Here is an 18527-nt window from a genome sequence, read left to right as displayed (position 1 = left end):
CATCAGGTGGTTATAAGCTCTGAGAGAAGGGTCTGGGTTGTCTACATCCAAAATACCTAGCACAAAACAGGTACTTAAAGGATACTAGTTGAATTAAATTATTTGGTTTAGATAAAAAAGCTATAGCATTGTTGAATACATAACAGGTTATATTTGAATGAATAAATTAAACTCTATGTTTCCAACATTGTGCATTCCCCACCACTCACCAATATGAAATCTTCCTTTTGGTTGAGCCAGAGTCCTTAATTTCCTCCCCCCCCCAACATAAATGCCCATGTTCCTACCTGTCTGATCTGGCTTGTGCCATTTCCTCTGTCTGGAGTCCTCTTACACTCCTCTCCAGCTACCCAAAGTCCACCTGTCCTTTAAAGTCCTACTCCTTCATAAAACCTCCCAAACTTCCTAAAAAATGAGTTGAATGGCCAGACCCAAAAGGTAGTCATCAACAGCTTGATGTCTACTTGGAGGGTCTCCAAAAGGATCTGAGCTTGGCCCTGTGCTATTTAACATTTTGATGTTATTGCTTAATTTCACTGATCATTGACTTGGATAATATCATGTTGGCATCCTTCTCACATAGGCGGATGACAACAATGGATGTGGCATAGCCATCATATTGGATGATGGAGTCAGGCTCCAAAAGGATTCTGGCAGGCTAGAACAATGGAACAAACAGAATAAAATAAATTTTAATAGTGAAAAACACAAAATATTACACGGGTTAGAAAAGTCAATATTTTAAAGTATGAGAGGGGAAAGGCATGGTTAGGCAGCAGTGTGTTGTATGAAAAAGTTCTGGGAAGTTGTATAGACTGCAATCTCTATGTGAGTCAAGTGTGAAAGGGCAGATTTCAGAAGCTAATGTGATCTTGGTCTGCAATAAGAAAGCTTCCATGAATATAGAGCGAACAATCCCTCTGTACTCTGTCCTAGTCAGATTTTACTGGCAGCATTACAGTCATTTATGGACTCTACTTTAAAGAGGAAGAATACTGATAAATTAGCAAGGGGAAGGCAACCAGGATGATGAAAAGCCTTAAGAGTTCCTTCCAGTTTGGATCTCCAAAACTGGAGGCGTTAAGGAGATGTTTAGGATGTTTAGGAGACACATAAGAGTTTTATTCTGTTGGGTGAGTGCCTCATATAGCCTAACCTGTCTAGACAGACTCTGGTCATGCTTTCCTTTACTCCCCAGTCATTTCTTCTCCAGACATCTTACATGAACCATTGTGCATGAACCACTGTCTGCCCCTTGGCCACCACCCCCACCCCCCACTTCTGAAACTACAGTCAATTGAATACAGCCATTGCTATTAGTAAGGACGTTGTACAAATCTACTCCCCCATGGTTCCATTAACTATCTCCATAGATTTCAAACCAAAATGTCCTCCCTGGCCAACATTCCACTATATGTGTGGAATCCCCTTATTAGAATATAAGCTTTTTGAGGGCAGGGACTATAGTAACTTCCCATTGATATTTGTGTCCCCAGTGACCTGCACACAGTAAGCACTTAATAAGTGTTTTTTTTTCATTGTCAGTTTGCTCATCTGTAGAATGAAGGGTTGGATTAGATCAGGAAGACGTCATTTCCAGCTCTAAATCTATGTAACCATACTAGCTTCTGGGGATACAAAGACAAAACCTGAAACAGTCTGTGCCCTCAGACAATTGATATTTTACTGGGAGCAATGGGACTCTTATAAAGCCTGCCATTTATATGACATCATTTACCATGGTGATGGTCCCGTTGTCCAACTTTTTAAAAAATATTATTTTATTTTTCCCCCAACTACATGTAAAAGCAATTTGTGTTGTCTCACATTAGAGGTGCCCTGGTGATCTCTCCCCAGTGAGATAACAGATTCCTTGAGGGAATGGAGCTGTTTTATTTTTCTCATGTGCTCTCCCTAACCCTCCCTACCAGCACAGGACTGCATACAAGATGAAGAGATATGGCACAAGGAACAGAAAGAATTCTGGATTTGGAGTAAAAACACCTGGGTCCTGGTTCTGACCCTTACTAGTTTTGTGACTTTGAACAAGACACAAGCACTCTGTACCCCAGGTTTCCTTATCTGCAAAGTGAGGATAATAAATAAATACCTATTCCTATGCTAACCATTCTTGTTGTGGGGAACCAAATGAGATAATAAAGGTAAAATGCTTTGTAAACCATAAAGGGCTATATAACATCAACTAAGAACAAACACTAGCTGCTTTAAGATCTAGCACTTTCAGGAGAAAATAACACAAAAAGTTTAAAATTGCAAATGGAGGGCTTTAACTCTGAGAAGAAAACCATCCCTCCATCCACTGTGGGAAGATAATGATTGTAAACCTTAAAACACTACAGAAATGCTTACTAAGTCATTTACATATATTATCTCATTTGAATCTGAGGTAGGTGCTATTATTATCCCCATCTTATAGAAGAGGGAACTGAGGCAGACACAAGTTAAGTGACTTGCCCAGGGTAACACAGCTATTAAGCATCTGAGGCTGGATTTGAACTTGGGTCTTCCTGAATCCACTTCTAGCTCTTTTTTTTGTTTTGTTTGGTTTTTGGTTTTTTTGGGGTTTTTTTTTTTTTTGGTCAGACAATGGGGTTAAGTGACTTGCCCAGGATCATACAGCTAGTAAGTGTTATGTGTCTGAGGCCAGATTTGAACTCAGGTCCTCCTGAATCCAGGGCCAGTCCTCTAACCACTGCACCACCTAGCTACCCCCACTTCTAGCTCTTTACCAAAGGAATACGGTTTTCCGCCCCCAGTATGTAGACAAGTATTTTTAGGAACATGCAATCCAGTATATTTGGGTCCCTCTTGGCTCTACAATTTGCACCTGTGAACTCCACTCAAGAACTGTATTTTTCTGGACTATTTTGTTTCCCTGGTGACTAAAGTCTATAGTTAACAAACTCTGCTTGCCCTCAGGGCTGAAAGCCAAAAAATCAAGGGAGAGGGGAACCCAGCACAAACAGGATAAGGGTGCCAACTGTCAGGGCCCCAACAATAAGCCAAATTCCATGAAATAAACATTAAGGAGACTAGAGTGAGTGAGGCAGAAAAGCTACTTTAAAAAGAGGGAGAATGCTAGTGTTGTATCTGTGTCCTGCCGCAGAACAGAGCAAAGTCAACTCCAGTGTTTGGCTTTTCAGGACAGGATAAGCCTGCTGAGAGCTGCATCTTTGTGTTCCTCTAGGCGGATGGGGATTATACAAGATGCACAACTACTCCATTTGTTTTCATGATGGACAAAAGGAATCAGTGGCTGGTACTGAAGGCTTGCTGAAACAGGGCTCTGCTTTCATTAACGCATAAAAGGCAGTTATGAGCCACTTCACCACTAAAGGAGCTTTCTTCTTGAGAAATGCCATTTGGTACACTATAGCAAAGTTCATCAACTTTAGAGTGAGTTATCTGACGTTATTTTTTGCCTTCTAGGCAGAGAAGCATCACCCTCTGTGACGGTCTATCTTCCATACAACATTTAGCTCCAGCTCCAAGGGGGGAGCCCCATCAAAGCTGCTGTATACTGTTCAATGTAATCCGACAAATTCAAAAGAGAAAAGCACTGAAAATCACTTTAGTTTCCATATTAGTAATTTTGTTTTCTAGGTCAATTAGAGAGGAGTGTTCCAATCCTGACCCTGTCACACGTGGGCAAATCACTCTGCAGTTCTTTCTTGGTGATATAGCAGGGTTGTGAATGAAAGGAAAACATGTACCAAGTGTTTACTATGTACTGAGCACAGGACTAAGCATTAGGGATATAAAAGCCAGACAATCCTTGCCTTCAAGAAGCTTACATTCTCGCAGGGTTAGACAGATAACAAGAACAACAAAAACAACGACAACAATCGACAACTAGTTTATATAGTGCTTTGAGGTCGGTAAAGAGCTTTACATACATCATCTCATTTGAGCTTCATGACATTGTAAGGAAGATTTTATTTTCATCTGGAAGAGGAAGAAGAAAAAGAAAGAGGAGGGGAAGGGGGAGAGGAAGAGGAGGAGGAATAAAAAACAGAAGGAGAAAGAGAAGAAGAAGGAGGAAGAGCTGAAGATGAGGAAGGATTTGAACTTGGGTCTTCCTTATTCCAAGTCCAGGGCTCTGTTACTGTTACACCTAGCTGCCCCACTCTCTCTCAGATTCTAAGCTGGGGTCATGGAGTTACACCTACACATACCTTATGGAGCCACAATGGAAGGTTTTCTGAATCACCGTTCAAGGAATGCCTTTGCTGAACTGCTGCCCAGCAGTAGGAGTCCACAAAAGAAGCCTGGCGCCAGGAGAAGGAACTGGGAGAGAAGCAGCTTATCTGTGTACCTAGGAAACAAAGCACAATATTGCTAAGAACTGAAAACATCTTTGTCTGTGACAGAAAATTGCTAATATCATTGTTAATATGAAAGGAATTGTTAATACCAAATGTAATATGGACTGCCATTCCCTTGCGATGTCAGAATTTCAGTAACGTCCTTGCATTTCTGCTCTTACAATATTTACTCTCCATTAGGTTGAGCTGAGTCATACCCTAGGTCCCCCGCCCCCAGCCAGGGATGTTGCCTTGCGGGGAAGCCTGACTCAAGCTGGATCTCAGCTTCTAGTGTTCTTGCCTGCTTCCATTGGGACTCACGGCATGAATGGCAAAACAGCCAGAAACTTTCCTTGCCCAGACTGTCAAGGGCCATGGGGGTCTCAAGACCAGGCCTCGTACTGCCTCCTCCCCGTCTCCTTCTAAAACAATAAAAACCTTTTTGGGGGTCTCTTTTGTTAGAAAACTCACTTGACATCTCCCAGAGTGGCAAGTTTGCTACCTGGTTATCCCAATTTAAGACACTTTATTCCTCAACTCCTGGCTTTGATTTATTTCAGGACTTGACATGTGTAATGTATCTTCTGACTATTCATTCACTCATTCATTCCCCTAAACAGTATCCACTTCAACAGGCAACTACACAAAGCACTGCCTCGGTAGGGGTGGCTGGGGATGGGGAGAAGTTGTATGGAACAAGACTCATTAAATGTTGACAACATGGACCCTGCCAGGAATCTGACAACAGAGGAAGACAGAGCATGCCTAGCTGTTAAAGCTGGAAGAGACCTTAGCACTCAACTAATCCAACCTCCTCAAGCTACATATCCAATTAAAATTTTTCTGTCCTCACATTCCCTATGGAGAAATATTTACCCCTTACCCCCAACCTTTCAGTGGAATATGAATTCTCCGGGAGCTGAGAATTTGTATCTCTTGTCCTTTGTATTTCTAGGGCTTAGCACAAATACCTTGCACAGAATAAGGGCTTAATAAATGTTGGCTGAATTGAAATAAAGTGGTAATAAATACTAATTGCTGATATTTACATAGGGATTTAATGTTTACAAAGCATTTTACATAAATTATCTCAGTTGTTCCTCTTTAAATCCCCATTTTACAGAAGAGGAAAGTGAGTCTGAAAGAGGTAAAGTTATTTATCCAAGGTCACACAACTAGGAAGAGTGTGAGGCAGAACTTGAACTCAGGTCTTCTTGAAATTAAGGCTAGAGCTCTATCCACAACTCTTTTTTTTTTTTTTTGCTCTTAAAAGGTCTGATGTGAATAGTGTGGACCTCTCGGTCACAGTCTTCTTTCCATCATGCTAACGATGTTAGACATCATGTAATAAAGTGCTAAGATATTATCTATGTAATGAAGACAGCCTACCATCTCATCCACTGTTAACAGAGAGTACAAGGTTTTCCCCCGGTTAAGTACTTATGCTTGCTTCCATGTGCTTTGGGAGCAGTAGGCATGCCTCTTAATATGATAATTCCTGTCATATTAACATATTAAGGTTAGCTGACTAGCTAGCCTTATAACGCTGCACATTTGCAAGGGGGTTAGTCATGGGTGCCAGTTTGGGGTGAAGAAGCAGACTGTTGCTAACTGATCTCTCAAGGGATCAAGCCTAATGCCTGACTTCTTAAGTATTGTGCTCTAAGTGTGTTCAAGAATGAGAATTACATAGATGAGAAAAACTTGTGGTTTTCTAATGAATGATAAGAAGGTACGTTTTGTTTTGGTAACCTAAAACAAGGTGTTATAAGACACCACATTACCGAGGTTTTATAACAAGGGAGAAGAGGGGGTGCACCATACATGCCTACCTGCCTGTGAGGATAAGATAGCGGGTACTGGAGGGCAGTGTGAATAAGCCACACCTATGGCTAATATAAAAGCTAATCCCTTAAATAAGAAGCATTATAAATTTACATTAAGAGAAGGAAAAGGTATTGGGTAATTAGCCAATGGGGAGTCGTTTGTTGAGCACACTGAACCCTTGTTAAATCTCTCTCTTCTATAGAGGAAATTTGTCTTTTTTCTCCCAAGGAATGAGAGGGGGTCTTCTGGCCTCGCATCCTACTGTCCTTATAGGTACTGGCTGGGAAGAGGGGGGGTAGACTGACCCCCCAGATCTCTTCATGTTGCAAGTGCTTTTGACATCAGAGAGCAGAAATGAGACCCACGAATAGATGTTTCAGAAAGATATTTCAGGTCCATATGAGGATAATCTCAGAATGAGATCTGTTTAAAAAGCAGAATGGATTAAATGGTCTTAGGAAGTTGTGAATTCCCAATTATTGGAGGTATTCAAGTACTAGATGAATGAGCACTGGTCAGGTATATTCTAAAGGGAATTCTCATTTACATATGGATCATCATAGTTGTCCCTGAACTGTTTCTCACCTCTGATATTTTGTGTCTGACCAAGTGTAACTGAACAGTAAGGAGAGGAAATATATGTTCATGAAGGTCTAGTCAAAACCTGTGCAAGATAGGTCAAGTTATTGCCAGATGCGGCAGTGCGCGGCACAGCTACAGGGAAAATGGAGGCAGTCAGGTCTGACAAGCCTGGGTTTGCTTTGCAGTGGGCTATTCTCACTGAGTGTCCTCATTAAGTTTGGCATTAAGATGGTGAGCCCTTTGGGGAACGGGGGTAACAGTCCGCCCAGACAGGTGAACCAGCCCAGGTAAGAAATAGAGCAGGTTAACCTTCTATTGGCTATGAGGAGCCACTTCCACTCTGGGCAAGAAAGAGAGACCCTGCTGAGTAAGTTAGAATACCGCAGATTTACTTTTCTTCTTGCCTCAGCCCTGTGTCCCCAGGCTGCTTGTAGTTTTTTTGCTGGCTAGAAACCCAGGCAACACTCGGGCCATTGCTTGGCCCTGTATTATGCTGTAAGGATTGGCAGAGTCGGGTATAACATAACTAACAGAAAACAGACACCACCACCTCAGGGTCAGAAAGCCCTGAGTGGGCTGATGACAAGTGAAAAGTATTGCCAAGAGCATGTAAATAGCTTCTCAATTTCCTTCGTCTGGTTCAGATAAGACTTGAGTTTGGCCAATTCTTTCTTGGTATTCTGTCTCAGTATGCTGTTATTGTTGGTTCTGTTTTTAAGGAGGCTTGCTCAAAAGGGTTCTATGACTGTTTGAGCCAAGTGTCAGTGACTGTCCACTTATGAGAAAGTCTCGGTATGCATGGATCCCTATTTATTACAGGAGGCAAACAGGAAGTGGGGTAAGAAAATAGGGCAAGAATACAGGAGACCAATGGAATTGAGGTTGCCAGGATACCAGAGGGTTGATCTTCTGTGGGTGTACTCGGGTGACAACGGATACTGAATAAGGAATCATCACAGAAAAATCCTTCAATGATCTAACCATTTCCAAACAGTCATAGTCACCGTTAGCTTTTCTGGCTAACAAAATGTCTGTGGAAGATTATACTGAGGTTTTCAGAGCTTGATGGAGTATTGTCTCCATAACCTTCTTCTTTGTTTTTTTTCTTTTTAAAAATTTATATTTTCTTCTTTATTACAAACTTAAGCATGAACAAACATTTCAGTATGCGAAGAAAAACAAGAGAAGATTGTACATAAAACCATGAACTATTTCATAGTTTTAAAAAAAAGTACATATGAAATTTAACATAGTAATGACAAAGCTGTCCTATGTACATCCCCTTCTGAACTTTTTTGTTTCCTTCTGTGTAATTTTTAAAACTTTTTTGGCATCTCTATCATTATTCATAAACTCAGCCTGCCTCCAAAGTTGTCTCTTGTAACATATAAATATAGTCAATCAAAACAATTTAATACATTGGGCAGGTCTGAAAATGGAGGCCTCTTTCTACCCCTTTTTGCCAAGAAATGGGTAGAATTATTTAATCATCTTTGCATTAATCAGAGTTTTGAAATCTTTCAAAGTTGTGTTTTTCAATATTGTGGTCACTGTATAAATTGTTCTCCTGGTTCTGCTTACTTTACTCTGCATTAGTTCATACCAGTCTACCCCAGGTTCCTTTGAGATAGAAGGGGTATTTGCCATATTCATAATTTCTTACAGAGCAGCAGTATCCCATTACGTACATATGCCACAATTTGTACCAGCCATTCATTAACTGCTGGGCACTCACTTTTTTTTCCCAACTCTTAAAATTGCTGCTATAAATTTTCTGTACACATGGATCATTTCCCTGTCTTTGACATCTTTGGGGGTACATACCTACTAACAGTATCACTGGGACAACAGTCATAATTTAATGGTTTTGGAAGCGTAGTTCCAAATTCCTTTCCAGAATGGCTGGACCAATTTACAGCTCCATCTGGCTCTTTTCTCTAACACCTTTGTCAGAAAGGCACATCATTTCCACAGGAGACATCTAAAGTGAGTCAACTTGAAAATCTACTTTGCTGTACTATATACTCCTACTCGTTAGACTCTGTTCATAACAGAAAAGCAGACAATGCTTAGCATGGTCAAACATGAAATTTAAACTTGAGGAGAACAGATTTTAAAAAAAAAAAACATTTAGAAAAGCTAAGTGAGGAGGTAGCTGCTCTCCCCTGGCTTTCTGGAGTTATTTCCAAGGGTACACATAGAATGTATAGATGGGATTGTGAAGAATCATGAGTGAGTTTTGGAAAATCACCACAAAGGGAAAGGTGCCTCAAAGCAAGAGACAGGCAAGTGTCCTGATATTTCAAAGGCAAGAAAAAGGCATACACTTCAGACTCTAGGCCAGTGAGATCTATGATGAAGCCTGATCGTTTTTTGGAATGGAATATTAAGTGAGTATAGTTGATGAACTCTTGAGAAGGAAGGAGAACTGCTCTTACTAAATGCAAGCCACCAGGGCCAGATGTTCTTTTCAAAATTTTTATTATTTATTTTTAACATTCTTTTTTTAATTTTGAGTACCAAATTTCCTCCCTCCCACCCTTCTGCCAACCATTAAGAAGGCAAGCAATCGATAAACAATTATACATGTGAAATCATGCAAAACATATTTCCATATTAGCTATGCTGCAATAAAAAAGCAAGAAAAGTAGAAAGTGAAAAAATTATACTTCAATTTGTACTCTGAGTTCATCAGTTCTCTCTCTGGAGGTGAATAGCATTTTTCATCATGAGTACTTTGGAATTATTTTGGATCATTGTACTGATCAAAGCAGCTAACACTTTCATAGTTGATCACTGTTACAATATTGCTGTTGCTACGTAGAATGATCTCCTGGTTTTGCTCACTTCACTCTTCATCAATTCATACAGGTCTTCCCAGATTTTTCTGAAAGCATCCTACTCATCATTTTTATAGCACAACAGTATTCCATCACAATCATATATATATGCCACAACTTGTTCAGCCATTCCCCAATTGATTGGCATCCCTTTAATTTCCAATTCTTTACCACCGCAAAAAGAGCTGCTATAAACATTTTTGTATGTATATATCCTTTTTCTTTGATCTATCTGGGGTAAAGACCTAGTAATAGTATTGCTGGGTCAAAGGGCATGCACACTTTTATAGCTGTTTGTGCATATTTTCAAATTTTGCTCCAGAATAGTTGGATTAGCTCACAATTCAACCAACAGTATATCAGTGTCCCTATTTTTTTTTTACATCCTCTCCAGCATTTGTCATTTTCATTTTTTTGTCAACGTTAACCAATCTGACGGGTATGAGGTGGTACCTCAGAGTTGTTTTGATTTGCATTTCTCTAATCAAGAGTGATTTAGTACATTTTTTCATATGATTGTAGATAGCTTTGATTTCTTCTTCTGAAAACTGCCTGTTCATATCCTTTGACTATTTATCAACTGGGGAAAGGCTTTTATTCTTTCCCTGTTTCCTGCTTTCAGTTTCTTCTAATTTTGACTCCATTGGTTTTGTTTGTGCAAAAACTTTTCAATTTCATTTAATCAAAATTATCTACTACACTTCCTTTGATCCTCTCTATCCATTGTTTGGTTATAAATTCTTCCCTTACCCATAAATCTGACAACCAAAATTTTCCATGCTCCCCTAATTTGCTTATGATATCACTCTTCATGTCTAAGTCATGTATCCATTTTTATTTTATTTTGGTATATGTTGTGAAATGTTGATCTATGCCTAGTTTTTGCTTTCTAGTTTTCCCAGCAATTTTTATCAAATAGAGGCCATAAGGAGCCACTAGAGTTTATTAAGAAGGCAAGTGACATGATCAGACCTGCACCTCAGGAAAACAATTTTGGTAGTTGTGGGGAAGATGGATTGAAAAGGGAAGAGACTAGAATCTGGGGAACCAACTAGACTACTGTAATAGGTGACAGCTGATGAAGTCCTGAACTAACATGGTAACCACGTGAATGAGAGAAGGTGACAGATATGAAGGATATTGATGAGGTAGAAATGACAAGATTTAGCAACTGATTGGATATGCAGAATTAGGGAGACTGAGGAATCAAGAAAGCCACTGAGGTGTGAACCTGACAGAAATCAGGACATTTAGAAGAAGGGTAGCTTGAGGGGAAAATAAGGAGTTACGTTTTAGACATGATATATTTAAGATGTATGTATATGGGACTTCCAGGTCAAAATATCCAAAGCGTAGTTGGTGATATGGCACTTAGCTCACGAGATAATAGATAATAATAGCTAGCATTTATTTACTTTCCATGTAATTGAGTCACCTCTGTCATGCCGGGCTTGGTCACCATAATAAGGAAAAACAAGGGTGGAGATCCTTTAGTTAGTTTCCTATGATTAAGCAAGTGAACTTACAGTCTGCAATTCATAGCTCTGAGGCCTAGTATCAGAACTTATAATCACTATCCCTATGGAATCATGTCAAACTTACTAATACTGATTGGAATAAAATAGGAGTCCAATTAATCATTGATCAGAGGAGTAACGAAAGCAAAAATGAAACCATTCCTGACCTTGAGGAACCCATATTCTACTGGGAAAGACAATGGGTGTATGTGTGTACGTCTGTGTATATACAAGTATATGTGTATATATATATATATATGTGTGTGTGTGTGTGTATACACATACATACATATATACACATACACACATACATACATATATATAAATATATATATATACACATATATGTATATAAACAGAATATGCATGTACAAATACAAGGTGATTTTGAGATGTAGGGTACTGGAATATGGAGGGAGGTTTAGATAGAAGGATTTGAGCTGAATCTTGAAGGATACAAGGGATATGGAGATGGAAGCTAGAAATGAATGCATTTCAAACACTGGAAGGAGCCAATATAAAGGCATAGAGACAAAAGTTGGAGTGCATGTGAGGGACAGCAAGAAGGTCAGGTCTACTGGACCATGGAGTTTGGAAAAGGGAGTAATGTATAGTAAGTCTGGAAAAGCAGGTTGGGGTCCAGATTATAAAGGGCTTTCAATGCCAAGCAAACAAGTTTATAGTTAATTTTGTTATTATGGTTTCTCTTTCTCTGTGTTCACTAGCCATCCCTTGAAAATATGCTTTATAATTTTGCTAGGAATAAAAGTCCAGTTCATTGACCTCCATCTTAGGTATTCTATTTTTTTTACCTTTTTTTTTGGACTATTCAAACATCTGCCTCTCCAGGGCTATGGTACCTCTCCCATTTTACGAGAGCTTTTAATGATTTTGGTAACAGTGATACAATGATGGCGTCTGTTCATTCTCTGAAGAGCCCCAGATGTAGTTTATGTGGTGAGAAGCTCATCAAAGACAACTAGATGGCAGTCTTTGCTATCACCCTACTTGTCTTTGAAATCAGCTCCCAGTTTGTCATTTTACTGTACTCTTTCCAGACTAAAGAGCCTTCTCTATGGCAGAGAAAACAAAATTTAAATAAGAATTAAATAGCTTTTCCTCCTCGTTATCATCATCAACCCATGCACTGTAAGTTGAGGTCCTATTTCATGCCTGATATTCCTCTCTTCCCCAATATAGTTACAACATTCTCCCAATTTTCATCTGATTAACAATCTGATTAAATATCAGATGAATTACATTCTATGTACTAAAAGAACTTATAGATAATAATTGTGAATTTTTCAGCAATTCTGGGCAATAATGGAAGAGGCAGAAGCCTGGACAGGGCCATATATTGTTCCTTTTAACAAGAGTTTAAGAAAGTGTGGACCAAAGATCTTAAAATTGATATTTGATAAAATTCTAGCCTAAATTATTAAACCAAAGTACTATGCACACCCAGAAAAGGAAGCCGTCATCACAATGAGCCAATAAAGGTTCTCCAAAGAGTAAGTCAATGAGAAATAAATTTCACTTTTTTTGATAGAGTAGTAGACCTGTAGCATGAAGAAAATATTGTAAAAACTGTCAAACCCCTTGGTGAAAATCAGACATATTAACTCTCTCATGATGCCCTTGCGTAATGAGGGAGTGTGTAGGCATGAGGGGAAGGTGTACATGATTTATCTGTGTGAGGAACTCCCCACATAGAAATTCTCTCCTATAATGCAAACTGACAATTCATCTCTAACTTTCAGTCTTTGAGAGCCCCCTGGGGATCTAGGCAAGGTAAGTGACTTGCTCATGGTCATGTTCTAGTATATGTTAAGAGGCAGGATTTGAACCAAGGTCTTGCTGAATGAGACTTGCTCTGGATCCATTATAGAAACAGAATCAAACTTAAACAGAGTTTGATTCCTGCAGGCAACATATTAGACAACTACAAATTTATATCATCTATGTTTTACTGTATTTTATCTATTATGTCAAACATTTGCCAATTACGTTTTAATCTGCTTCCTGTAGCATTTAGGACTGTTAGTAGGCCAAATGTTCACAGGCCATGAATTTGATACATCTGCCTTCTTACATGAAGCTTTGTCCTGTCCTTTGAGATAAGATTAAGAAATTTAGGCTCAATGATAAAGCAGTTAAATGGATTCATAATTGCTGGATGTACTATACCCAAAGAGTGTTGATTAATGAACTATTGTGAACCTGAAGGGGGTTACTTTTTTCACTGAATTCTGTCTTGGCCCTGTCCTTTTTTCCATTTTTGCCACCAATACAGAAAAAGACATAAAAAGAATGCTTATTAAATTTACAGAGGACACAAAACAGGAAAGGATAGCTAATATGACAGTGAGAATTCAGTAAGACCTCAATCAGTAGGAACAATGCAGTTAAATCATTAAGGCCAAGTATCTTACTTCAAGTACCTGAGACTTCATCATTGTAAGGAGTCCTTACACTTGTGATTTGCTATGGCTGAAAATAAATTCATTATCTTTTATCTAAAGGTGTATCTAGGAGTTTTTTGGCACTTAAATGCTAGACTGATCACTCGACCAAAAAACAAAAAACAAAACAAAACAAAACAAAAAAACCATACTTCTCATGAGTAGGGTTTAAATCACAAAGCCTTTCTAGCTTGATTAAATGTATCAGAGATTATGCTTGTTTGGAACAACCTTCAAATAGTCACCACCTCTATGCTATGATGAAACATCAGAACAGGACTTTGGTGAAAGAAGCTTAAAAATAAGAGAAATAAATGTAAAAACTGAGTTTTAAGGAGGACTGGATTTGGAATTAGAACACTTGAATCCTGACTCTGCTACTTAAGTACTATGTGATCTTGGGCAAGTCATTTGACCTTTTCAGGGCCTCATTTTCTCATCTGTTACAGGAGGAGGTTGGTTCAGAACAGGAGTTCTTAACCTTTTTTATGCTTTGATCCTCTCTGGCAGTCTGGTGAAGCCTATAAACCCACTCTCAGAATAATGTTTTTAAATATAAAATAAAATAGATAGGATTAACAAAGGAAACCAAATGTTAGTGAAAATAAAGACATAACTTCTTTTCCCATCCAAGTTCATGGACCCTCCTGAAATCTGTCCACAGATTCCTTGGGAGTTCATGGACTCCTGGTTAAGACCCTGGACTAAATGATTTCTAAGGTCCCTACCACGTCTAAATCTTAGAATCCCAAAGTCTAAAAAATGTTAATCAGAATAAAAGAGATGCTTCCAAATGCTAGCCAGCTCAAACTTTCCCCCCTCTCACCAAGGTAAAAAAGGTAAAAAAACAACTCTTTCAAATCCATGAGACACTAGCACCCTTTGAGTCTCAAACTGGAAAGTTGGAATTGTAAAAGAAAATACATTCATTTAGGCCAGTGGTGGGGAACCTTTGGCCTCAAGGCCCTCTAGATCCTCAAGTGTGGATGTGGCCTTGAGGCTGAAGATTCCCCACTCCTGCAAGTCTTTCTTGGTTTATTACTAAAACTGGCTTATAAAAGGAGGCACAGAAATAACTTGTGATCTTAACCTCAATAGACAGAAAAATGATGTTTCTTACAAAGTAACAATTGTTCCACTAAAATTGATCCAATCAAATCTCATTCTCTAGAGAACGAATTGATGGCTTAGAAAATTGTCCTTCTCACTATCCACATCCTGAGATACATTGGCCTAAACTACTCAAGGGCTGAGAATTATTATTTTTCTTCAGTATCTATAGAAGACTGGGCAAAGGCTATTCAATAGGGCAAGGCAAATAATTTGATTAAACAGAGCAATTTCTTCAGGCACTGTTGACCAGTATATCTGTGTAATATTGCCTCACTGTGAAGGAAAATGTGTACCTTTCAAATATATACAACTTAATTACTTTAGAGAATATTAAAAGGTACTTTGTTTAGTTTAGGCAAGAATGAAGATGGCAAAATGTAGTGGAAAGAGCAAGTCAGCAGACTTCCTTGTTGTGTGACCTTGGGGATATCTAATACCCTCTCTCGGCCTAAAGTTTCTTACTTGTACATTGAAAGAGTTGGACTGGATGACCAATTTCTAAGTCCTTTCTGGCTTTAAAGTTTGATGTATGAAGCAGTAGTAAACACAGGTAGGAGTCATGTATGGTTACCTAGTAATAGCCAGTGTCTCACAGGTAAAACCAGAGGTAAGCAGGGAGGTGTAGTTACCATCAAAGCCAAGAAAGTATCAAATAGGGCTAAAAACAAGAGGAGAGATAAGAGCATGACACTGGCATTTTTTCCTCCTTATTTATATCTCAATAAGCATATATGTAAAGAGCTCTGCCATATTTAAAGTGTCACATGTGCCATATATTCATAATAATAATGCTGGGAATTGTATTCAAGTTAGCATGCTAAAGAATGAAAAGACATAAAGCAAAAAGAACTCTTCGTCCTTGTCCTAAAAAATCCCCATGAGCCAGAAGAATAAGGAAAAAAAAGTGTAAGACAGAAAAAAGAAGAAACAGTAATGCATGGAAAATCCATGTAGTGTACCCTGGAAAGCAAGCCCACCATATCTACCATTCCATTAAAATGACAAACTGCTAGCATTGCTCAGGCAATGGCTAGCGTATTTAAGGTAGCTATGAGAAATGTAGAACATAAGCTTCTTGAGGACAGGCTTTGTTTCATTTTTGGTTTTAGACACCCAGAATCTAGCTTGGTGCCTGATACAGAAAAGTCTGCTGAATTGAAAATAAGGTCTCCCTGAAGCCCCAGAGATACTTCTTGGGCCTATGTGTCTTGAAGTTGTTACAGTGCATATTAGCAATAGCTCTGAGGTGGCTTGGTGGTGCAGTAGATAGATAGAGCACTGAATCCAGATGAGGAAGACCTACATTCAAATCCTGCCTGGAATAACTACTAGCTATGGGACCTCTGACAGATACCTTTACTTCTCTCAGATTTACCTTACAGGATTTTGGTGAGGATTCAATGAGATGACATAGGTAAAGTGCTTTGCAAACCTTAAGGCATCTAATAAATGCTAGCTATGATCATTATTGGGCAGCTAGGTGTTGCAGTGGATAGAATGCCAGGCCTGGAGTTAGGAAGACCTGAGTTCAAATCTGGCCTCAGATACTTACTAGACGTGTGACCCTGGGCAAGTCACTTAACCCTGTTTGTCTCAGGTCTTTATCTGTAAAATGAGCTGGAGAAGGGAATAGCAAACCACTCCAGTATCTTTGCTAAGAAAATTCCAAATGAGGTCATGTGAAAAGTCAGATGTGACTTAACGACAACAATGATCATTATCATTACCTTCATTATCATTATCATTATTATTACATAGTTTTGAACCACCACCTTTCTATGTAAGGGCTTCATTTAAATCAATTAATAATCATTTAATAATTGCTGACTACGTGTCTAGAATTGTGCTAGGCTGTGGGCATATAAAGACAAAAACAAAATACTGCCTGCTCTGGGAAAGCTTACATTACATTGGGGAAAATAACATGTACATGTCTAAGTATATATCATATCAAGTCATTAGGGGAAGAAGGCAAGTGGGAAAGGCTTCAGTTAGGAGATAGCATTTGAGTTAGGCTCTGAAGGAGGTCAGAGAGTCTAAATGGCAGAAGGGAGAAGAGAGACTGTTCCAAGCACAAGGAGACAGTCTGTGCAAAGGGATGGGGGAGGGGCAGGGGGACAGTCATTAGCAGTGGCGCTGTTGGCTTGGGTCATTTGTAACCCTGTGCCTCGAGTCCATGTTGCAGCTTAATGAACTAAGTATATTGCCAGATCCTTTGGCTGCATGAATAAGAATGAGAATGGCATCTATTTTTACCAACGAAGAAATCGAGAGTGAGAGAGATTAGGCACTTTGCTCAAATGTCACACCATGAGAACTGGGACTAAATTCTAGGTTCTCTGACTCTAAGCCTTGGGCTTCTTCTGCTCTATTTTTAGGTCCCATAAGGAGAAACCTCCCCATGGGTCCATAACACGGAGAGGAGTGAACTCTGTAGGAAATAACCACGACTTGGGAGGGCCCTGAATACAAAGACCTCAAAAAGGTGGGAAACCCATTCTTGCTCCATTCACCTGGTCCTGCTCAGGCCCTGGGCAATGGGCTTACTTGGGAATTTCCGATTTTTAAAAGGTGAAGAAAAACTTGGAGGGGCACAAAAGCAGGCAAGATATTATTTTACCAATATATGTAAGATATTACGTATCTTTTTTCTTTTTAATAAATGGAAAATAGTTCAGTATTTTAAAGTTTAAAAGTTTTATTTTATCCCTTGCTTTGCTTCTTGTTTTTGTTGCTAGGTTGTTAACTTTATAGTGAAATTCTTTTATTAAAATAAATGGAAACAAATGTCTTTAAATATAAAAAGATCATTATTATGCTTAATTGTTCTCCAACTCCCCAATAATTAATTTAGAAGGCACTAAACCTGAAGCAAGGGATTGAAACACAGAATCATAGATTTGGAGCTAAAGAGGTCCTCAGATCACCTAAGCTAACTCCCTCATTTTATTGCTGAGGAAACTGAGGCACTGAGAAGTTATAGGACCTGTCTGTTCTGGGTCACACAGGTGATAAGTAGTAGAGCTGTGATTCAAACCCCGATTCTCTAAATACAAATCCTATTCTTTTTCTAATGTGACACAATTCCAGTAAAAAGGATATAGATAAGTAATCACTTAAAAAAACTACAAATACTATAAACTCTATGAGGGTAGGGATCATATCTTAATTAAGTTAAGGTCAGTGCCTTGTACATGGTGGATGCTTGATAAATGTTGCAAAGAGACGCTATAGAATGTATATCCCTGGAGAGTTTTTTAAAATACACAAATGAGATGATCATCTACCTCCTTCAGAAGAGTTAGGCCTACACACATTTAGGGACAATGAGGTTTCTGATGCTATCTTCTGCAATTATTACATAAGCAAACTGTTTTGCTTAAAAAGGCGGTATTTTGTTTTTTTAATAAATCACAGGAATGGCTTAGATCGCCTAAACCAGATTTTGCATCAAAGGTCTATGAGTCCAAAAACAAAGATGCCAGCACTGTGACTGCTGCCAGGATTTATGAAATCAGAGGAAGTGTCAACAACTGCTCTAAGTAATCATAGGACTTGGCTATAAACACAACAACTTGCTAAAAGGTTATTACAGGTTTCAGGTGATCGGTTCCGGGCAATAGAATTAGAGAACATTCTAACCAGCAGACCTCTAGGGCATTATCAATGCCTGTCATTTGACAGTCAAGGAAGAAGGGCTAGAGAGGTAGTGGTCCGGGTAAAGGCACTCAATCAATCAACAAGGATTTATTAAGCTCTGTGTAATGTCCTAGGCATTGGGGATACAAGAGGAAAAAAAAGTCCCGGCCCTAAAGGAACTTATACCCCACAGAATGCACGTATATGCGTATACAAAATAAA

The 18527-nt window shown here is 39.0% G+C and overlaps 1 protein-coding gene across 2 annotated transcripts in view; it reads right to left on the bottom strand.

Annotated features, from left to right (window-relative positions):
- Window positions 1-18527, bottom strand: part of PANX1 (pannexin 1) — a 53002-nt gene that overhangs the window by 21524 nt on the left and 12951 nt on the right. For both annotated transcript variants that reach the window (XM_027849372.1, XM_027849371.1), the window contains exon 2: window positions 4197-4336. In XM_027849372.1, coding sequence (XP_027705173.1) covers window positions 4197-4336 — 140 coding nt within the window. The remainder of the gene's footprint in view (window positions 1-4196; window positions 4337-18527) is intronic.

The sequence above is a fragment of the Vombatus ursinus genome, unplaced genomic scaffold (genome assembly GCF_900497805.2).
Source record: "Vombatus ursinus unplaced genomic scaffold, bare-nosed wombat genome assembly UNPS02007344.1, whole genome shotgun sequence".
NCBI lineage: Eukaryota > Metazoa > Chordata > Mammalia > Diprotodontia > Vombatidae > Vombatus > Vombatus ursinus.
This window is presented reverse-complemented; position numbering and strand designations above follow the sequence as displayed.